The following is a 24,148-nucleotide window of genomic DNA, read 5'->3' as shown; positions in this document are numbered from 1 at the left end:
CGGGAAACACATTACACATTTTTAATAAAAACTCAGACATTCTAAATTTCAGAAGAGTAAGCACCTAATCCTGAAGTTCAGTAATCGTGGATGTAAAGAGCTGAGTCCTGATCTTGGTTCTGACATGAACTTTCCCTATGACCTAGGTCAGTTACTCAACTACACTTGGTCTCTGTTTAACCATCACCTTTCCAGCTGTACTGTGAGAGTTAATGAGCTCACATGTGCATGGGACGTGGAAGAGATTCCACTCCAAAGTCCTGAAGAAGAGCAAGAGGATAGAATTTCCAAACCCTAAATTCCTGGTTTTTATTTAGCTTTATTGTGGCTAAAATATATTTTTCAGTTACTAGAATTCTCTCTCTCCCCTTGCTCTCCACACACATGAAGTTTTGGGTCCTCTGTGGTTCTCACTGCTCTGTCTGTCTGTCTGTCTCTCTCTCTCTCTCGGCACCCACTCCCCCATCCTCTCACTCAACAGCATGAAGAACCCTGCTCCCTGCCAGGCTGTGCTGGGTGCGAGGAAAGAACACCACCATGACACGTCTCTGCTCTTCGACTATGACCATCATGTGGATGAACTTGCGAATCAACATCTGATGTCCTCAGCCTCTGCCATTTACAACTACTAGCTGAACATTTTTCACCTAGATTCTGTGATGACACAACTCAATGCACTGGAAAGTAAGCAGGTCACTCCTTCCTCTAGTTGCCCCCTTCTTAGCCATAGTACCACCATTTTCTCTGGCATCCAAGCTCGGAAACTTGCAGTTATCTTTGGCTCCAACTGCTCCATTAATCCCCTGTATCCAATCACCTAGCAAGTCCCTTGTTTCTTCATGAGCAATAATCACCTACTGCTGCTCCCTCACCACCTACCTGGTCTAGGCTCTTGCCACTTTACGCCAAGGTTATGGAAGTTGCTTTGTAACTGACACCTCATCGATGGCCTCTCACCATATTAAGGTTTTCTCCACATAAAAGATCTGGCCTTTCTAGACTGGACTTGGATCAACATTCGCACTTCTCTGAAGCCTTCATGAGCTTCCCTTAACCCAAGGCTAAAGACTAAACTCTACATTCTGACATTCGAGGTCATCTAAAACTGCCACCGGGGCTTCCCTGGTGACGCAGTGGTTGAGAGTCCGCCTGCCGATGCAAGGGACACGGGTTCGTGCCCTGGTCCAGGAAGAGCCCAGATGCCGCAGACCGCTGGGCCCATGAGCCGTGGCCGCTGAGCCTGCGCGTCCAGAGCCTGTGCTCCACAACAGGAGAGGCCACAGCAGTGAGAGGCCCACGTACAGCAAAAAAAAAAAAAAAAAAAACTGCCACCATCTACCAAGTGAGCATGTCAGCCTCCACGCCAGGAGGGGCCTCTGTTCCAGCTGGCCTGAGGGACTCATTGTCCGCCTGGGGTCAGAAGCATTAGCTCCCTCCAAGCGGGCCATCTAGACTCAATCCTTCCCCTCCATTTACTCAATGGAGCGTTTGGAGATGCTACTTCTACTATCTGTGTTTCCTTTTCTCTTTTTTTTTTTTTTGCAGTACACGGACCTCTCACTGTTGTGGCCTCTCCCGTTGCGGAGCACAGGATCCGGACGCGCAGGCTCAGCGGCCATGGCTCACGGGCCCAGCCGCTCCGCGGCATGTGGGATCTTCCCGGACCGGGGCACGAACCCGTGTCCCCTGCATCGGCAGGCAGACTCTCAACCACTGCGCCACCAGGGAAGCCCTCCTTTTCTCATTTTTAAATGCAATAACAACAGTACCTGCCTCATGGAGTTAGGGTTAAATAAATCACATCTGTAAAGCCCTTGGCATGGTGTTGAACCCTCGAGTGTTCACTAAATATCAGCCCAAATTATTGTTTCTCCGTGCGCTCATCTCTGCTCCTTTCTCCACACTGTCCTTTCTATCTCCCTTTCCTCTCACTAACCTTCACCCGAATCTTAAACAGTCCTCAAAGGCACAGCTCAGATTCAACTTCCTCCATGTACTTTGGCCAATGCACGTTGATTCCTTTTGTCTCATTCCTTCTGTATACCTATCTCAGCACATATTTTATATTTAGCTTTAGCTTGTTAGTTACCTTTTCAAACTATTTTCTCTATTTCAATTAGACTGTAAGTTTCTTGAGGGCAAGAGCTTTGTCATAAATAGTACAGTAGTTACAGCGAATGAGTGGGTATGTCTGTTGTTTGTTATACTGAGATCAGCACTATTTCTTCACACAAAATTATTTTTCTTTTTCAAGAATTTCACATGGTATTACAGAAAGGGGGGAGGGGAAGAAATATCTAAATCATCATTAGGAGACAGTATCATTGCCCAGCAGCCACCTGTTTTACAAAACACCAGTGTAAGCGTTTTCCTTATTTAATTCAGAAAGGGGAAATGTCAGATCACTTCTGACCACTACAGGTCAGGAAGTTCAACCAAAAGAGTAGAAAGAAGTTTCAGCCAAGAAGACCTGTCAAAGCAATACTCCAGCATGACATGAAACTCACCTCCATGAGGGGGTACAGACAAAAAATACAAATAGGTTAAGAAGTTACCTACTAAATACTTGTCACAGTTCCCATATAATGGGTATTTAGTAGACATTTGCTGAATTAACAAATAAATGAATGAATGATGGATGGAAAAGATTCTGATAAGGAGCTAAATATTTGGAATGATTCTCAATCTTTTAAAGGAAGATAACTGAGGATTACTATTCTGTTACAAAAACTTTCTTTTCAGTCTTGGTCAGTGACAGAAAACAAGACTGGGCAGACCACTGGTGTGACGTAATACAGCATTTCTTCTCATTTGTGTATCACTGCCTAGATTTCAACCATGGTGTAAATTTTATCAGGTCTGTATATTAGGAAAAAGATATTTTGAAATCCATATTTTAATAATGTTAGCTCTCCTTTAGAAACTTAGTTGTAACATTAATGTTCTAGTGTTGTTTCACATAATTGCTTATATACCACAAGGTGGCTAAGTTTCATTTCTTCGAATTTAATTGAAAGCCAAAGGACAGTCTCTGTGTATCATACAGAAATATAGAACATTAATGAGTAAAGCATCTGATACTTACACTCCCTTTAGACCTTCTGGATCCTACAATAGGAGGTAGTGAAGAGGCTTTCTGACTGCGGAAACAAATTGCAATTTAGAAATCTGAGCATTATTTACAAATAATATATAAGGCAAGATAATCGTCATCTCAATTTGTCATCCTGACATGGAACTCAACTACTTACTGACATCAGTATTTCACAAAAAGTCCCATAGACGTTCCCAGTTTCACAAAGACCACCATAACATTTCCAAATTCCATTCCAAAAGACCTTTAGTGTTTTCTTGTATAGTATTTTTTAATATTATTTTTTTAATTTATTTTTGGCTGTGTTGGGTCTTCGTTGCTGCGCACGGGCTTTCTCTAGTTGCAGTGAGCAGGGGCTACTCTTTGTTGCCGTGCGCGGGCCTCTCATTGTGGTGGCTTCTCTTGTTGCGGAGCACCGGCTCTAGGCACGCAGGCTTCAGTAGTTGTGGCACGTGGGCTCGGTAATTGTGGCTCGCGGGCTCTAGAGTGCAGACTCAGTAGTTGTGGTACACGGGCTTAGTTGCTCCAAGGCATGTGGGATCTTCCCGGACCAGGGCTCAAACCCATGTCCCCTGTCTTGGCAGGCGGATTCTTAACCACCGTGCCACCAGGGAAGTCCCTCTTGTATAGTATTTTAATTGATGCTTACAAATAAATTTAGTACTGTCTTAAGTTTTTTCATAGCATTTTAAATCAGATCTCTAAATTTTCTATTTGCATTTCAAAAAATCATTTCCCAAGCCGAGTGATGATTTTGCCAGATGGCATTTAAAACTATAAATTTCCATAGTTTTTATCATGTCTATAATGTCTGCCTCTGATAGAAGCATAGAATAGTAAAACACTGGCATGTCTATTCAGGGAGTTTCTAAACCAGTCATTCTCATCAAAAAGTAAAAAATTCTCTTCGGCTCTAAGAGTAAGTTATTTCCCAGATGTTTCTATTATAGGAAAAGATCCATCTTAAAACCCAACCCATCTTGAAACCTAACCCTCTCTGAAAATAAGGAGGCCACAGAGATAAAGGTAAATCTTACTAATCTGTCTGAGAGAGGCTACCATGAGCTACCTTTCTCGCTGCCATCAAGTACAAGCTCTTACTGCAGTGTGTACTGCAACGCCCAGCAGCCTAACCCAGTATTGTTTAGCAAAGGTTGTGAAGGATTTGATTTCATGGATGGGTAAGGATGGTTAGCAGTAAGTCTGCTTGCTACTTCAAACACCACCCCTGAAATTCCATTTCATCTATTCTTATGAAACCCTTGGTTAGCCTCTCCATCAAGCTACACAGATTGCAAATTAATGGAGAACAGATTGGTGATATTCTGCTCTATCTCTGCCACAAATCACCCACCCTAGCAGAGGACAACTACAAAAAGTCAATTTTCTAGCAAAGTGGACACAGAAAAGCAGCAGAGATGGATTGCAATGCACCATGAGCAAGCCAAACGGGCCCTGCATCCAGGGCTGGGGCTCTTCATGAAAATGCATGCCTCGGCGTCCATCCACTGGGCTGAAATAAGGCATTCTTCACAAATATATGACATCTCATAGAGGAAAATGGTCCACTGTGCACTGTGTGTAGTTAATAGTGTAATCTTTAAAATTCTGCGTGTAATAATTACACACCCAGCCATTCTACTTATTTGTACAAAAGGAACTATATCATTTTTATATTTTACTATTTTTATTTTTTAAAGTAGAAAATATGCATTTTTAATGACCTTTAGAAGTTTCTCTACGCACCAAGTGAAAAGTTATTCTGTCTAGCTAACCAGTTAAGATGCTATTAAAACTTCTAATAACGTATGCTGTTTAGAAGCTTACTGCCCTGTATCTTTTTCACAAAAATAAGTCTTCATTATAAATTCGTAAGTGAATGGTAAAACAATACTATATAGTCTATCATGGATTCCTCAAAATTATATTTTCATGCAATAGTTCTCAATCTCCAATCATGGCAAAATAAACACCGATCAATTCATTTCATACATGCTTTCCATTTTAACTGATAAACAAGATTCTATAAAATAGACCAGTGGTCAGCATAAGACTCAATGCTATTTCAAGTGATAATTAAAATGTGAGAAGTGAATGAGGATGCAAACTTACCCGTAAGGCCTTCTCATCGTTGACTTGTCAAAAAGTAATTCACTGTAAGGCAATTTCTTAAACTTATCTCTGCCGACAGCCACGTAAAACTGCCCATTCTCCAACTCTGCCCCACTCTCAATCAGTTTTCCTTCTAAAGTATAAAGTCTGCCAAAATATGAATGCCAGCGATTAAAATTTTAACAAGCATTGCATGAACTGCTTAAAATCACAGAGTCAATTAAAAACCCTGTTCTTAAGTTGGCTCATTCGTTACTATGCTAATTACTGAATTATAAATGCTTCAAAGTCATTAGACTCAGCTAAATGCCATTGCTATAATGCAGATGCAGTTACTCTCTAGCTGTACAGTGTTTCATCCCAAGAAACCTGACAATCTAACATAATGATCCCCTATTGCTGCCCTATTTAGATTTTAGAGGGAAAGAATTAACTTGTAGAGAACGTTGTGCTTTAAATGAAGCTCGGCTTCCACTGAAGTTTGATTCTTCTACTTATATTCTGTGAGCACCTTTAAAATTCATTTTCTTAATGCATTGGTCAGGTTGACAAGCCACTTACTGCATTCCATGCAAGAGCAGCCCTCAGCCAAAATTTTACATCCAAGCACACAGAACTGGGTCAGAAAACAAGAGGTGAGAGGGCAGGCGGTAAAAGAACCCATTGCTAGTATTAATGATGCAGAACTGCATAGCGTTCATGCTTCCTTTCTTTTTTCTTTTGCCTTCCCTCATCTTCCCAGAATCAAGGGATTTCACAAGAACTTCCCTTTACTGTAAAACTGCTGCCGCAAACTACAATATGTTACTTATTAAAAGAACAGTGATAACTTTGCTAGACGATTTAAAGTGTCCACAGAACTTGTTTAAAGAACAAGAAAAAACAGACTATTAGAAAACTACACCACAAAGACAAGGCATGTCTTTGAAGGTGATAAACAAAAGAGTTAGTAACTGGAAGGGTTTTAAGATAATAACTTTTAAGATTCTCAGACTTCTTATATTATATAATTAAGGGCAGTGATAGTTGCCATTGACCTGTCTACTTGTTTACTGATTATGTGAATGGCCATATCATATGGAGTCAAGAAGTAAAACAAAAACAGCCACCAAACCCCCTAAAATGTGTTAGTACTGAGTTGGTATAAAGATGCTAAAGTCTTTCTTTATAATGTAATTCTATCCCTCAAAGTCTAAATACCAACACTTAACCCAGATATCTGGACTACCTTGACCTACACCAGGGTTGCTGAACATTATTGACATTCTGGACCTGATAATTGTAGGAGAGGTGGGGAGGCTGTCCTGGGAATTGTAAGAAGTCAACAGCACCTTTGGCCTCTACGTACAAGATGGTAGATGGTAGCTGCCCCTATTCCCTGTGGCTCCGGACACTGCAAGCATCCCCTAGTGGCAAAATTGCCCTGGTTGAGAACAACTGGCCTAGATCCAGTTATTCTTCTTTCATTTTCCATCAAAATAGGAAGATCTGAATCAGTAGTTAACTTTTTTTTTTTTTTTTTTTGCGGTACGCGGGCCTCTCACTGTTGTGGCCTCTCCCGTTGCGGAGCACAGGCTCCGGACGCGCAGGCTCAGCGGCCATGGCTTACGGGCCCAGCTGCTCCGCGGCATGTGGGATCTTCCCGGACCGGGACACGAACCCGTGTCCCCCGCATTGGCAGGCAGACTCTCAACCACTGCGCCACCAGGGAAGCCCAGTAGTTAACTTTTATAGCTAGAAATTAAAAGGCAGCCAAGTTGTGACTCTGGAAACAGCCAAAATTTGACTGGTTTCCTCAACAGGTAGGTAAAACATACTGAATAAATTCTAGTCTGTGATTTGAGCCTTCTTTTATATGACTCTTGTTGACCTGCTTTCTTACTGTGCTACAAAGCACAAGAATCATAAACAAGGAGTTGAACCAATTTGTGTGGGATGTTTTTGATATATATACTGATGCACAGGGAGGGTCCAACCCTTCCTGCTCTGTTCTGTTAAGGGAGGGTAGGCGTGTCCCAAGTAAGCAGCAACCAAATCTCATTCATGTCTGGCATTACAGTAAGAATTAAGCTTCTCCAAGTATTCAGGTGTTCAGGGGACATATAACTATATTCTCATTTCTGTATTTGTTCTGGAATGTATTTTATTTCTATGTATCAATTTGTTCATATCAATATATGTATGAATAGGTGTATCTGGGCATGCAGTTGTGTGTATGTATCTTTGTGTGGTTCATATTATTTATGGAGTGGGTTTACATCTATGTATGTGTCAAAAGACAAAACTATATATCTTTTAAAAAATATCAGTGTATAACTGTTGAGATCTGCCTTTACTCCCGATGCCAAAATGAAGTCCAAAAGGATCAAAGGTTTAAATGAAATTTAAAAGTTGAAAGACTGAAACATGGGAGAATATTTTTATAATCTCAGAGTGAAGAAGCCCTAAGCTAATCATAGAACCTAATGATCATAATGAAAGATTGAAAATTTGACTGCATCAAAATTCATCATATCTGTGTGCAAAAAGAAACATAGAGTTATAAAAATACAAATTGGAAACATATTTAAATATGAAAACATATTTAAAACTCATATATGAGAAAGGGCTAATTTCTGTAATATATAAAGAGTCCCTATAAATCAATAAAATAAATGTGCAAAGGCTATGAGAGATATATATTCATATGTAATAAATATGTTCATTCATATATAATGGGAGATAAATGTATGGCATTTATTTACAGACTAGCTTGGTAGTTAACAGCACAGGCTCTGGAGCAGACTGCCTACTAGGTTTGAATTCCAGCCCTTCTATTCGTTACCTGAATAATCTTGGGCAAGTAAATTTCCCCCTCTATGTCTCATGTTTCATGTCTATTAAAAGAGAATAATAGAACTAGTCACCTCATAAGGTTGATGAGTTAATTAAGTTAAAAATGTAAAACACTTGGAATAATGAATCGCACACAAGAAATGATCAGTGATGTTGTTGTTGCTGTAGTATATTAAATAAATAAAATTCAAGAAACAATGAAATACTACTTTTACCAAGACAAAATGTTTGTTAGTTTTATAGTATAGATGAGAGCATGAAAAACAGGCCCTCTCATGCACTTTTGGTAAATTAGTACAGACTCTTTGGAAGACAGTTGGCTGTATCTATCAAAATTTAATAGCATTCACCACTTGATACAGCAATTCCACTTTCCTCTCTTAATAAACTCTGCTTAGATACAAAAATATGTACTGTAATAGCAAAAGGCTGAAAATGACCGAAATTTCCATCAAGAGGAGACTGTTAAATAGATTAAGGTACATCCATAAAATGGAATATTTTGTAATCGTTAAACACAATAAGATAGACCTATTTGTGCTGATAAGAAAACTGTCCAAGATTTTTTGTTACAGGGAAAAAAGCAAGGTGTATTTACATATTTATTCATATGTGTGTGTGTTCCCATTTGTGTTTCTATGAACTCCAGTTTCCATCCTGCAATGATGCAGAAAAGTACTGGAAAGAAAGACTGGGGAACCTGAGGTGGGAGAAATCGTTTTTATTTATATTTTTGCCCTATTTGAATTTTTTACCGCATGTGAAGTATTACACTTTCAATTAAAACAATTATATTTAAAATCACAATGGTTGTGAAACTATGTATACTAATGTATGTAAATATGCATACATTAATCTGTACCCACATTTAACTGAAAAACGTACAACCATCTGAGAGCTTATTTTACTCTATATGTCTATAGTGTTCTCTACCAGTGGAGTATGTTAGAGAGACTGGGTGAGGATAATATTCAAGAATAACTACCAGAAAACTCTTCACTGGATTTCAAATATTTGTGTGTCACATATTATATATAATCTCTGTACATGTCTATATTATTTGTAACCTTCCCACCTATGAGATAATAAATAAGTGAGCCTCCATCAAGGTATAGTTTCATAGGCTTCACAACTTAAAAGCCATGACTTTAATCTTCACTTAAATATTAGAACTTGAGAAAAATGTTTTTGATTTCTCAAGTTTAGGCAACCCCACTTAATTATCCTCTCTAACTTGCCTCCTTCCTAAACCCACTAATACCTCCTGATGTCTGATTTTTTTACCTGAGGCAAGTAATTTGGACCATCAGATAATTATAAATATCTCCTAAAGAAAAGGACAGTTATTTAAGAGTCAAGAAGCTGGCTCACTCAAAAAAAAAAAAAAAAAAGTCCTTCTCAAATAAAGCAATGCTGATGCTTGCCTATTCGCTGTAAATCAAAAGAAAAAAATAGTTAATATTTGTTGATGTGCTCTATGTGCCAAAGAATATATAAACAGTTAATATTTGTTGAGAAGTTACTATGTGCCAAGTACTGTTCTAAGCTCTTTATACAGATTAACTCCTTCCTAAAACAACTCTACAAGGTATGAACAATTATATACCCATTTTACAGATAGAGAAACTGAGGCATATAGAGCCTAACTGGTGAGCTGAAATTCAAATCTAGGGGCCAGTGACTCCAGAGCCTCTTGGGAATTTCCTCAGCAATTCTGAAACCCATCCACTTGCAAGATTAATTTGACATACCTGTGGACAGCCCCACTCCTCAGAGTTATTTTTTCTGTGACCATTTGTAGTACATGATCCCACTGATTCAAGGCTTTTCTAGGGATGAGGAGTCTAGAAGCTGGGTTTATAAGGTCTCCATTTGCAATCAAGCTGGAAAAAAAGAAAAGCCAGTGAGCCAAACCGTTTGACACAGTTATGCCTTTAAAACTACAAAATAAATCCCAACCCAAAAGGAAACCACCACCTCAATTTTAACTCAAAATGTAAAGGGCTCCAACTTACAAGATAGCGCAGGGTTCCAGAAGTGGTTTTCTAAAGCGAGCTGACACATTGATCCTGCTGTGGATTACTGGTTTTACCTTCAAAAGCAAAGAAATACAAATCACCGAGCTTATGAAATACAAAGCACAGAGTGCTTTTTTATTTTTCCCCCTATGAGGAAAAATTACAGGTTTCCAGGGAACTGGCTGAGACCTGTGCTGCCTTGGTTAAAACCTTGCTTTTTTTCCACTTACATAAACACTCTGGGCTCACCCTCTATAGATGGCATGTTGCCTTAACAGAGCTCCAAAGAAAAATTTCACTTAAGCCCTGGGCATACTGCTCATGGTCTGTGCCAACAACAGAAACTGTTGAGCTGTTATGAGAATTTTAAGGCAACTTTTTTAAGCAATTACTTTCTGTAAAACAAAAATAATAAATCCTATAAAATCTTGAACTCCCAAGTGTCCTCTCCCTCCAGCCACAACATAGTGTTTGGTCATCTCCCCTCATCCGCCTGCTGCCTAGAGTTTCTGGGTCCCCACCAGGCACTTGACCCCATTCTAGTTTCTTGAGACTGACTTCATCAACTTTTCTCGACTTCACTTCTTCCTCTATCCACCAGCCAGACTCTGACCACCACCCTCCATTCCCGAACCCCTTGCATCTGGGTAGGTCTGGTCATCTTTCCGGCTCCTTTTGCTTCCAGGGTCCAGGCTGTTGTACCGAGAACCACATGGCCCCTCGGGCACCTTGGCCTGAGACAAGGCTTTGGCATCGGCCAACCCTGTCCTCCTCCCAAATCAACTACTTCTTACATTTCCCACAGTGAACTGTCCAAATCCCTACCTTTCATCCTAAATCCTAAAATCACACTCCAGGCACGCTCACTCTCAGTTTCCCTCCAATCTTCAAGAAAATAAAGGCCAACAGGCATGAAGGCTTTCAACCTCCCTTCCCTCCATAACCCACTTCATCTACATCTTCACCACTTTTCTCCTTTGCTGCCTGTCTCAGGAGAAGGATCCTTATCCCTTTACAAAGCTAAGCCCCCATCTTGATTTTATCCCCTGCTGCCTCTACTTGCTCCATTAAATAGCTAGGACCCTTCACCCCCATCTGGTGTCTTCAATTTCTCCCTTGACACTTTGGCCCTTTCTCTCCTCTTCATCATTCCTCTTCCTAATTCCTCCCACCCTATCCTCTCCTCAGTCTTCTGCTATCTGGTTTCCACTGAAAGATATATCCCAACTCTTAAGCTTGGCCTAACAAGGACCCCCATGACCAACCACTGCTTCCGTGGTTCCCTCATCTCCCACTAACACTCCTTCCTCCCCAGCCCCTAGTTGTGACTTTAGGTCAAACCAGCCTACCTTCCTCCATTAATCATCAAAACTATGCCCTGAATAAGTACTTACTATTTAACCCCATTTTACAAATAAAGAAACTAGAGCTTAATTAATTAATTTGCCTAAAATCACACATACTAAGGGACAGGGTTGTCCATACAAGTGAACCACTATTTGCTTTGCACTTTGGTAGTTATTCTAGAGATAAATATTAACCCTAAATAATTTATGGGGCTCTCTCTTCAATCAAATTATGCCATTTTGAGAAGAACAAGTGGTAGAATTCTTCTTGACTCTCCAGTGCCTAAAACAACACTTGGCAATGCCTGCTAAATGAACAATAAATGTTTACTGAAATTTAATTAAAAGAGCCTCTAATTCAGAGTAAAAACTTTTTAATCAATCACAATAGTTTTTTTTTTTTGCATTTTAAACCCAGAGATTCTTGGCCCTAAGCTAATATTTGCAGTGATGTTGACTTTAAAAAAAAAAAAGTTTAACAGATAATATATGCACCTGACCAATATTCAAGTGGTAAAATGGAGCATACAGTGAAAAGGAAGAATCTTTCCCATTCCTGTCCCCCAACCACAAAGCTGCAACCAGAATTAGCAATATTCATTCAAAGGCAGCCTATACCTACATATACATATTGTCTTATGTGAACATTTTATACATGTAATTTTTAAACACAGGGATAACTTGCTGTACCCATTCTCCTGCACCTTGCTTTTTTCATTTAACAATTACCGTGGCAGTTGTTCCATGCTGGTAGTTACAGTAAGGGTTGCTTCATTCTTTGTAATAGCTGTGTATATTCCACACCATGGATGTGCCATAATTTATTTAACCTGTCCCTCAGTGACAATCCTGTTGGTTGTTTCTAAATTTTGCTGTTGCAAATAATGCCATGATAGGTTTCCTCGTAAATATCTATTTGCATAAATATGTAAGCATTTCTGTAGAATAAATTATTAGAATTGAGAATTTGCTGAAATAAAGAAGAGGCAGTTTTTTCAGTTTAATGGCATGTATTGCAAGCTTACTCTTGATTGATCCCAAGGGTCCCTTGATTTATTTAGTTCATACTATAGCATAAGAAAATAGATTCGATTTCCAAGGAATAAAGTTTTGTGGCCAGGGTTGTAGTTTATAGCACCTTGGATGACTACAAATCCCTCTCCCAGCAGATTTGCTTCTTCTTAAGGCTTAGCTTGTTTAACTGCAAATGAGTCTTTGCCTGTGTGAAGGACAGGCCTTTCTGATTCTGCATCTATGCTGATAGTATCTGCTTCGTGAAATCCTCCCCACCTCTTAATACTGACTCCCTGGCCACTGAACTTAAAGCTTCTGCCACCTGCCTGGTTCTCTATTGCCCTTCCCTGCCTTTTTGTTTTTTTTAATAGCACTTACCATCATCTATCATATTGTACATTTTACTTATCTGGTTTTTAATTTATTGTCCCTACTGTTACTTTGTAGTTACCCTCAATATTAACTAGTAATGTATTGAGCACATACGTCATACCAAATGTTATTTTTTCAAATGTCTTTCCTTCCAACCTTGATTGCTTAATACCCTGTTAGATTGTTGAATTAAAGATGAAGGTGAATACATTAGACAAACAAATAACTTGGAAACTCCTGTTGAGCTGCCTGATATATGCTATTTTTCTTTAGCGCATACATGTCTATAGTTATTATATACAGAAATTCACAAATAGATGATTTTTTAAATAATTATATAACTTTATTCTGAGTCTGTAAGTTGTTGCTTGAATTAAATTAAACCATCTGTCTTGAATAAGTTGTTTTCCTCATTCAGTATGACAAAAATACTCTCCAAATGTTCATGATTAACCAGCTGAACTGAAGATTAATCCTAAATATATATTTCTTTGAGTCATTTTAGTTAAAATAACTAAATCAGTCTGTTTCCAGATATACTAATAAAAGAATTTGAAAAAATAATCCAAGTAATATGTTTGAACTGAAAAAAAAATGTAAGACCATTGTATAAAACAATTAGGACTTTTGAGGGGAAAAAATACCATTTTTCATTAAAAATGCATTTTTCTAATTGGCTTTTTTTTTTTAATAAATTTATTTTTGGCTGCATTGGGTCTTCATTGCTGTGCACGGGTTTTCTCTAGTTGGAGCGAGCGGGGGCTGCTCTTCGTTGTGGTGCATGGGCTCTAGGCACGCGGGCTTCAGTAGTTGTGGAACACGGGCTCAGTGGTTGTGGCTCGTGGGCTCTAGAGCGCAGGCTCAGTAGTTGTGGCACACAGGCTTAGTTGCTCCGCGGCATGTGGGATCTTCCCGGACCAGGGCTCGAACCCATGTCCCCTGCATTGGCAGGTGGATTCTCAACCACTGTGCCACCAGGGAAGCCCTCTAACTGGCATTTTAAATAATAACTTAAATCACAAAATAATTAAGCAAATCAACTACATATAAGGGGAGCTTTCCCAGAGCCCTTATCAGTGATTAAATGTTGGTCACTTGGTGCTAATCTAGAGACACTGTAGCTTAGATATGGGAAACATAATAATCAATTAGAATATATTTTTAAAACACGTACATTTTCTTATTAGGCTGTACACTTTCCCTTGCCCTTTGAAAATAAATAATGTTTGAAATATGAGAATAATGTGAAGTAGCAACACACCTGGTTATGGAGGGATGGACCCCAAAGGACTGAGTATGAGGTATTCCCACTCAGACCCCTGTATACCAGGAATGTCTTGCTGGTGAGCATCCTGACCAGTGTTAGGTGTAATCTGTGACTATGGAACCAAATCAACTGAAAAGGCATCAATGCAAAACTCGAACATTCATTGTGGACTCAGCAGAGATCATACTCCCTGTTGGCTTTGTCAGTTAGTGAGGGAACCACCGCCAGGAAAAGCAGAACATGCTTATAGCTGACCTCTAACCTTGATTCTGCACTGGGTTCAACGTTGTCTTGGAAAACCCAGTTTATTTGGATATTGAGAAGTAGGTTAGCCTGGTGAATCAGAAAGGAGTCACTCCCTGAGTAGAAATTAGACAGCTGGATGGATAGATAGATAGATTAAATATTTGGCTAACATTTTTCTTGGAAATATTTCAAAGTCAAAGAGGGCAAAAGTGACTTAAGCATGTTCACTCTGCTAGAATGGGATGAGCCAGGTCTTTGAATATAAATCACATGCACCTTTCAATATATCACTCTGCCTCTGGTATCTTATTTAGATTGTGTTTATGTCACAGATGGCTATACCAACAAACAAACAAACCAACAAAACCCAACAACAAACAAAAAAAACGTTATGTGAATTTGACAAGTCTAAGTATATAATTTAACTCAAGTTCACAAATTCCACGTGACACTTGGACAATATCACAGCTGGGTCAAATTCAAGGTAAAACCTGCATGACTTAAAAACATGAATTTTTATTTAAAAAAATAAACTCAATGAAACTAAAATTGTTGTTGTGAAAATACATATTTGGATTAATAAGAACAAGATCTACAAACTGAGGAACTGACTAAAGGTCTGAAATTCTGAACTCCAGGACTCATTGCCAATTCAACACCTCACACCTCATTTTCTTGCTCTGTAAAAACAGAGATAATCCTGCTAAACTAGCCCAAAGGGATGCTCCATGAACTAATTAATGAAGTGGCAATACCATTCTCTGGGGCTGCTAAGGCTGAATGCTTCAGGTCTACCTGCCTCAAATCTCAGCACTCACCACCTCTTGAAACCCTAGGCCAAGTAAACCAAAGTCGGTCTAAGAACCTGAGGAAATGATGCCTTTAAACGACACCATCATGAAAATCTAATTACCACTGATCTCTTGTAAAAACTCCTGATACATATTAAAAATTCAATTTTAAATTGCTTTTTAAAAAAAAAATCACATGGGCTTCCCTGGTGGTGCAGTGGTTAAGAATCCGCCTGCCAATGCAGGGGACGTGGGTTTGAGCCCTGGTCCGGGAAGATCCCACATGCCGCAGAGCAACTAAGCCCATGCGTCACAACTGCTGAGCCCGTGAGCCACAACTACTGAAGCCTGGGTGCCTACAGCCCGTGCTCCACAACAAGAGAAGCCACCGCAACAAGAAACCCACACACCGCAGCGAAGAGTAGCCCCCTGCTCGCCGCAACTAGAGAATGCCCATGCACTGCAATGAAGACCCAATGCAGCCAAAAATAAATAAACAAAATAAATAAATTTTTTTTAAAAAATCACGTTTTTGTAACTGTCCATATATGATAGACCTAGGCATTTAGGAAAAAAACATACTGAAGCTACTTATTTGCAAAATATAGCCCAACCTACACAAAGAGCCTTCAACTCTATTTTCCTTCACTGCCTTCAGATGAAGTCCACATGTCCTGGACTTGGGTATTTGAGATCACATCTGATCTGGCCCCATCTTTTCACACTCTAACCTCATTTCTCACTATTCTATTGCCTACCCTCCACTCATCTGGATATAATTCTCCTCAGAAATTCCATATCATTTTGTCTGAATCTCCATACAACATTTTTCATAGGTATAACATATTCCCCTTATGTTATCAATATTTTCATGGACTGCATCTCTCTTTTATTTTTTTTAGTAATGAGCCTCATCTATAACTCAAAGATCCATTCATGGCACTTTGGCACTTTGGACGTAGAATTCACTCAGTAAATACTTTTTTTAAATTGAAGTATAGTTAATTTACAATGATGTGTTAGTTTCAAGTGTACAGCAAAGTGATTCATAGATCGATCGATAGATAGATACTTTTTCAGATTCCTTTCCATTACAGGTTATTATAAAATATTGAGTATAGTTCCTTGTGCTATACAGTAGGTCCTTGTTGTTTATCTATTTGATATATAGTAGTGTGTGTATGTTAATCCCAAACTCCTAATTTGTTTACCCTCCTCTCCTCTATGGTAACCATAAGTTTGTTTTCTATGTCTGTGAGTCTATTTCTATTTTGTAAATATGTTCATTTGTATCATTTTTTTTTAGATTTCACATATAAGTGACATCATATGATATTCATCTTTCTCTGTCTGACTTAATATGATAACCACTTAATATGATAATCTCTAGGTCCATCCATGTTGCTGCAAATGGCATTATTTCAGTCTTTTTTATGGCTGAGTAATATTCCATTGTGTGTGTATATGTGTGTGTGTGTGTGTGTGTGTGTATACATTTTCAGTAAATACTTTAATTAAACAAAATTGGGACCAATGTTTTTGAGCATATACCATGCCCAGAATTGTATCAAACACTTTCCACGTTACCTTGACTTTTTGTAATATCTTTATGTTACTTATTTTCAAATAAGTTTACAACTGTAAAACACAACAGAATTTATAAAATGCTTTCACACTTATAGTGATGTTTGTTCCTCAAAATAATATTATAAAGTTAGTATTATTCCAGTTGTATAGAAAGGAAAAGATGAGCCTCTCCACCCCTCAAGGTCACACAGTAAGCAAAGAAGCAGTCACATGAGTCCACTTCTGATTCCCAGTGCAGGGTTCATTCCTACTGCTAATGTTGCCCAAGACAGAAATTGGCCACTAGCAGAAATAGTAGACACATATTTGTACCCATTTAAGTAAGAGCTTTCTTGAATTATATACAACTGAATATCTGTAAACATTTATAAATATAGGCATATCTAGACCACCCTTATACAGTGGTTCCAGTATCTTCTCAAGACCACCCAAGTTCCTCTCCCCTTCACTGCTACCTGCCAACTATTCTTTACATGATCATATCAGTATAATTTATGGAACTCCAATGGAATGAAAACTGAAATCTGTTAACCCCCTGAAATTTTAGAAATTCCAGAAAGGCATGGTGGCTAAATCACCCCAGCCACTGAAATATTTTCATCAGCATTGTTATATAATAATAAAAAATTCCAACCACTCTAACTTCAGCGACAACCTAGTTATAGGAGATGTCTCTAATTATAATGAACCAGCTGTTTAGAACATTCCCAGAAAGGTCCAATTCGTTTCTATGAGCTGATGCAACCACTCCTCTCTACGTGGGTCCTCTACAGGTCCCTGTGTTGTTGTATCCAGTCCAGGGGCTGATACCCAAAGGAAGGGTTACGATTCATCTATCAAGTGTGAATTATCATCTCTCATTCAGAGGGTCATTTTTCTGACAATAATGGATATCTTAGCATCAGTTTGCATATTTGGCTTTTGAACTGTTCTCTAAATGAATGTCTCCCCCTTCACTGAAGTAGGAAAACAAGTCAAAACAAATTCACAAAATGACATGGCTATTCAAAACAGCAAGGTAAAAGATTTCTTTTAAGCTTAAAAGTGACCCAAAAGTTACATGTCATTATATATTTGTCTAAACCCATAGAATATATAACACCACAAGTGAACCCTAATGTAAACTATGGACTGTGGGTGATTAGGATGTGTCAGTGTAGGTTCATTAACTGTAACAAAGTTACCGCTCTTGTGAGACTATGCATGCCTGGGGGCAAGGGCTATATGGGAGATCTCTGTACCTTCCCCTCAATTTTGCTGTGAACCTAAAACGGCTTTAAAACGTAATGTCTAAAAAAATATTTTTTAACTTTTATAAAAGTAACCCAAAAGATAATATACCCATCATTAGTAATACCTTCCTTGAAAAATTCTTAAGTATTCTTAAGCATATATTTAAATGTGTCCATACTGCTAAATCTTTTTGTCTTAAAAAACAAAATGCCCACTAATTTTCATCAAATTCTGAACCATCATATCAATTTCCCAGCATACCACAAATTTTTAAACTATTGGCTTTCTGGTTTAATTTTCTCTCTCTTGCACTTTGTGGAATATTTTGAAAGATCAGATAATCCCAAGCATTCTGAATATATAATGTTAAACCTCACATTTATTAACTTTATTCTAAAATAATTATTTGCAAAGGACACTCTATCTTATAGCAAAACTAAACAGGACTTGAGTCATTTTTAAGGCATTCATAAGTCTGCACGGGTTTCCCTAATGCTATGCTGAAGAGAATAACATGACCCTCATAAAGTTAAAAAATAACCAATTAACCCAAGAGAACTCTTAGGAGTAATTATGGAAACCACTACTAACAAGGCATTGAAAAGAAAAAAATTTTTTTGGATTGTTTGTCTTTTCTTTAATATTCTTCTTTACTTACTACAACTTGCTCTCTATTTCACCATTGTCATTTTTGTTTGGTTTGTCTTCCCAAATGGGATTCTGGTTACCATACCAATCTAGGCAGTGAAATGTAAAATTTCCACTAAGAATGCAGAGCAGCTGGAAGTGTGTACATAACAATGCAAGATGAAAGGTTACCAATGCCGAGCATGCGGGGGCAGAGTACAGCCTCCACCTGCATTTAAATAAGTCATTTAGTCCCCAGGATTCCCACTGAAGAATGTGCCAACTGTACAGGATCTAAATGCTGTCTTTCATAAATACTAAGAAAGCTATTAACATGTCAACGGATGGCAAGAGAAAGTACACTAACATACTTAGCAACTAGTAGTGGTTCACGTACAATGCGCTCAGGGCTCTGTGTGGAGGATTCAGAACTGTGCACGAAGGGCAGAGAGGGCCTCCATTCTCAGTGACTGAGCTTCTGCATAGGGTGGGATGCAGGAGTGAGAGAACCATGTGTGATTAGAAGGTTGGACCTTTCAGTCTTACTTCCCAGACCAATAGGAAGGGAAAAAGAACTGTAGGTTGAATCAATCACCAATGGCCAATGATATAACCAACCATGGCTATGTAATAAAAAAAAACAAAGGACAGGGTTCTGAGAACTTCTGGGTTGGTGAACACATGGAGATTCCAGGAGAGTGGCCAGCTCAGAGGCATGGAAACTCGGTGCCCTTCTCTAGGCATCTTGCCCTATGCATCTCTCCCATCTGGTTATCCTTTTATAACAAACCAGTAATCTAGTAGGTAAAATGTTTCTCTGAGTTCTGAAAGCCACTCTAGCAAACAAAAAAAGGGGGTCACTGGAACCTTTGATCTATAGCTGGGTCTTCAGAAGCACAGGTAACAACCTGGACTTGAGATTAGCAAGTGGGGGCAGGGGGACGGTCTACCTATCTCCAGGTAGATAGTGTCAGAATTGAGTTGAATTGTAGGACACCCAGCTGGTGTCAGAGAACTGCTTGGTGTGCCGGGGCGGGGGGGGGGGGGGGAACCACACACTGTAACTGGAATCAGATCGTTAGGAATATTTTTTGTAATTATAAAATATTAGAAACAATCTAAATGCCCACACATAGGAGAATGGTTGAGAAAAGTATGGTACATCCATACAATGAAGAGCTCTGAAGTTGCAATTAAGAATGAGAATCACCTATACGTAGATTCCCAGGATATATTGTTAAGTGAAAAACAGCAAAGTGCCAAAGGATATCTATAGCGTGGACCCTTCATATAGAAAAGAAAGGAATATAGATATAAAGATAGAGACAGAGGTAGAGATACATATCTGCTCATTTGTGGAAAAAGATAGGATAAAGACAGAAACTAAGGAGAATGGTTTCTTATGGGGAATGGACAAGAACCAGGTATAAAGAATGCAGGACTAGGAACTAAGCAGTAGGAATGGGAGTGGGGCAGGGGGTGAGAGACACTTCTCTCAGTATATCTTTTTGTACAGCTTATGACTTTCAGGACATGGCAAATAATTAAAATCAACCACAATGTTGTGTACCCAAAATAGAACATAAACAGGAACAAATGAACCTAACTGTATTATAATAAATAACACAACCACACTGAAAAAGAGGGCAGTCATCAGTTAGATCCCTTAAACTATAACTTTCTTAATAAATAATAGCCTGTAACCTGCCTTCACTAACCAAGCTTGCTATTATTGTTCTTGCAAACTGCATACCTTCCAAGTTTCGCATAGCTTAGACATACATCACCAGACTTCTTTGACCTCCCCCTATAGATAATACCTCTGACATATAATAACTGTTGCTTAAAATGTTTTTCAGGATCATGGAGCTAGTCTTGCCCAGCTCAAACCTGTCAAGACCACCGACCATTCAATGGGGCCTGTACAAGTGTCCGATGGATGACCTTTTGACATCAGAGGGCCAAAAACTCCACCCTCAGATCATGTTAACACTGCCATTTTCTCAACATATATCCCATGAAAAAGCATGTTCAGCCTCCGCAGAACACCGATTATTTCACCTTTTTCTTTCCTCCAATCATCTTTCCCCCACACCTCAGACCACCCTGCTCCCTTATCCCATCAATATCCCAAGCCCCTTGCCTTCAGGGAAGTGGATTTGAGATTTGTTCTTGGATCTCCCCCCTTGGCTGCCTTGTGAGTAAAACTTTTCTCTGCTGCAGACCTCAGTGTCTCTGTGTTTGGCTTGCTGTGCATCGGGCAAACGAACCTGGTTCCATAACAAAAGGGATGAGAAAGAAAAAAACTAACCTAACTAACTTGGGACAATAGTGTCCTTACTGTATACTGGAAAACTAAAGACAAAAAGAACTACACAAATACTGACTCTAGTCAATTAAATGTTTCTCATAGGAGTATGAGGTAGCAATTTTTAAACTATTTTGTAAGTACATTAAAACTGAACAGGGCTTCCCTGGTGGCGCAGTGGTTGAGAGTTCGCCTGCCGATGCAGGGGACACGGGTTCATGCCCCGGTTCGGGAGGATCCCACGTGCCGCGAAGCAGCTGGGCCCGTGAGCCATGGCCGCTGAGCCTGCGCGTCCGGAGCCTGTGCTCCACAACGGGAGAGGCCACAACAGTGAGAGGCCCGTGTACCGCAAAAAAAAAAAAAAACTGAACAAATACATGAATATACTGTGGATAATGAGAGTGGAGTTTCCCAGTTGAGAGAAGTAAGTTTCATATAAGGAATGGGAAAGGACAGAATGAACCCTGTGCTTCTGGTGTGGAATTGGAGGTATCAGTATGCACTCAGTTTTTTAAATATATATCTGCATATATACACAGATGGATAGATATAGAAATAAATGTAGGTGTGTGTATTTGCATATATACATATATTTTCTAGCTCTGTCTATTGAGAGGCCCTAAAAGCCATGACATCTCAGTAGCAAGGAGCACCCCTAATGTCCAGATATTGGTTTCTAAATACCATTCTCCATTAAAATGAACTAGGTTTCTTTGGAGAAGCAGTTGATTCTAAGGGCCAGAGAAGGAAAGATACAAAATGAGCCTGGAACATCTTGTGGTGCTAGAAAGTAATGAAGTGCTCAAAAAAATGTTAGGACCATGTCAAAATGACACAGAAGCCATCTGGAAAGAGTCCCCAGTGGGCAAAGCAGGAATAATTTAAGTAACAAAATGAATAATGATGGTACTGGATTTTAACCAAGAGAATAAAATAAATATCCATGAGTCCATACTGATATAAAGAAATAACTGAACAAATGAATGAACAGATAAATAAATGTGAGAGAAAGGACAACTCTCCCATTCACTAGAATTCCAACTAATAAATGTAGAAGGCACAATGGAAACAGGAAACTATCATTAGGTAAACACCACTGTAATAACTGTTGCAGGCAAGAACCATCCATGGATAATAAAATTGGTGAGTGATATCCTGAATGATGAGAAAAAGTATGTTTGCATAGGTTCAAAGTATCTCCCCTCAAGATACTTGTTAATTACAAAGGAAACACAGTAACTTTACAGTGGAGAAAGCTGTTAGAGTCCACCTTAACCAAGAGCTCGAAGCTAGTATCACCAGTAAGAAGACGTATCAGCATTATTTACTCTAACGACAAATACAAATTGAAAGAGGATTAATTCTCGCTGATGAAATCAAGAGATTTCCCTTCCTAACTTTTTCTCAGAGCATTTACTTTAGAAAACTTGCAACTGTAAGCACCTTCTCCTCTCTTTGAAAGGTATGTATAATCTCTTTGAAGATTAAGATAGGCCTTTGTCAACTTTATCACCTGGTAATGTCTTTCTCAAAGACCTAGGATGTAAACATCAAGGGAGATAGCACCCCTATTTCCCACTTTCTGTTGGAGGACAGAAGCCTAATTTCAATGGACACCTTGCTCCAAGTGGTAAGCCTCACCTCCACCTTTCATAAAGATATGAATACTATAGTTTGTTTTTCTTCTGGATAAAGCAAACTAGCTAACACAGATGGTCACCCCAATTACCAGGTGAACTGATGATGAACTGTGTGTGACAAATGGTACTCTCAAGTCCTCACACTTCAGAGCTAGTTATTGTTTATCTTGAAAACATGTACGTATATTGTGGGTGGCACCTGCTTGACTATATAAAAGAGTAAAATGTCTTTCTGGCATTGCAATTTCTTAGATTGCCTGTGATTCACATCATGTTCTAATTTAATGCACATTCAGTAATGAAAGTGCTTTCTTTCTCTACTACCTTTGAGGAGAGGATTTCGGGATTGAGAGATTTTGTTTTAAATTTCTGGATTGAGGGATTTTGTTTTTAATTATATTTCCCCAACAGTATCTTCTGACATGATGCATTGAACAGGGCACAAGATCACCTCCTGGTATTCTTGCCAAAAAATAAATAACCTCAAACCCAATCACAAGAAAACATCAGGCAAACCCAAACTAAAGGACATGCTACAAAATAACTGACCTTCAGAGTTGTGAAGGTCATGAGAAACTGAGGAGCAGTAACAGGTTAGTGGAAACGAAGGTAACATGATAAACTAAATGCAGTGTGGGACTCTGGGTTGAATCCAGGACCTGAAAAAAAGACATTAGCATGAAAACTGGCAAAATTTGTATAAGATTTATAAATTAAGTCATTGTATCAGTTTTAATTTCCAGCTTTCAGTAATGATACTAATGTTATGTAAGATGTTAAAAGAGGAAGCTGGGTGAAGTAAGGTGTACATAAATTCCCTGTACTCTTTGACAACTTTTGTCTAAAATTATTTCAAAATAAAAAGCTAAACAGATATAATCTTTAACACCCCTTACCATAACTAAAGATCTGATACATAGGAGGCCTCCCTTGCCCTGTCTTCACCTCCTTCACCCTATCTTCTCTCAATAATCATGCACAACTCTGCACTAAAAATGTAAAAAAAACTTCCCGAGATAACCAACAATAGTTTCCACTTGTAACTAGAATAAATTTAGGCACTTCTGTCATGTGATTACATTTGGGTTTTGGTGTAGTTTCAAAGAAACTTGACCTTCTATTACTTTGTTAAGCCAAGAGACAACTTGGAAAGAACAAAAAAATAGTCATCCTAAATTCGACACTAAATTAATAATTTCTTGCACCGCTAAAACAGAGAAGTTATCTCCCAAAGATCAGTCATGAGTTTTGTCACGAATACACAAAAAGTGGTGGGGGAGATTTTTTTCACATACCAGGCCTACTAGCTCAGAACAATAAGAAACAATGATTTGTTGTTAACCGGTGAACCTAGCTTAATTGGGAAAATATCTGCAATCCCTTAGGGGAGAACTAGGTCAAAAGAACCTCACCTCTACATCAAAATTGCACCATCCAGGAGGTCAAAGCACATGATGTAGATAAAAAAGAATGTTCAAGGTTCAGTGAGGTATTTTTCCTCAAAAAACAACAGTTCAGGGCTTCCCTGGTGGCGCAGTGGTTGAGAGTCCGCCTGCCAATGCAGGGGACACGGGTTCGAGCCCTGGTCAGGGAAGATCCCACATGCCGCGGAGCAACTAAGCTCATGCGCCACAACTGCTGAGCCTGTGAGACACAAC

General features: G+C 39.0%; 1 protein-coding gene across 1 annotated transcript in view; it reads right to left on the bottom strand.

The window, feature by feature from the left end:
* The window catches only part of DCDC2 (doublecortin domain containing 2), a 152,783-nt gene that overhangs the window by 96,646 nt on the left and 31,989 nt on the right, over positions 1-24,148 (bottom strand). Inside the window, exons 3-6 of the mRNA XM_065886003.1 lie at positions 10,057-10,133; positions 9,793-9,924; positions 5,207-5,353; positions 3,086-3,140 (exon numbers count right to left, since the gene is read on the bottom strand). Of these exons, the coding sequence (XP_065742075.1) occupies positions 3,086-3,140; positions 5,207-5,353; positions 9,793-9,924; positions 10,057-10,133 (411 nt within the window). The remainder of the gene's footprint in view (positions 1-3,085; positions 3,141-5,206; positions 5,354-9,792; positions 9,925-10,056; positions 10,134-24,148) is intronic.

The sequence above is a fragment of the Phocoena phocoena genome, chromosome 10 (genome assembly GCF_963924675.1).
Source record: "Phocoena phocoena chromosome 10, mPhoPho1.1, whole genome shotgun sequence".
Classification (NCBI taxonomy): Eukaryota; Metazoa; Chordata; class Mammalia; order Artiodactyla; family Phocoenidae; genus Phocoena; species Phocoena phocoena.
The sequence above is the reverse complement of the archived record's forward strand: the minus strand, read 5'-3'. Positions and strand labels throughout refer to the sequence as shown.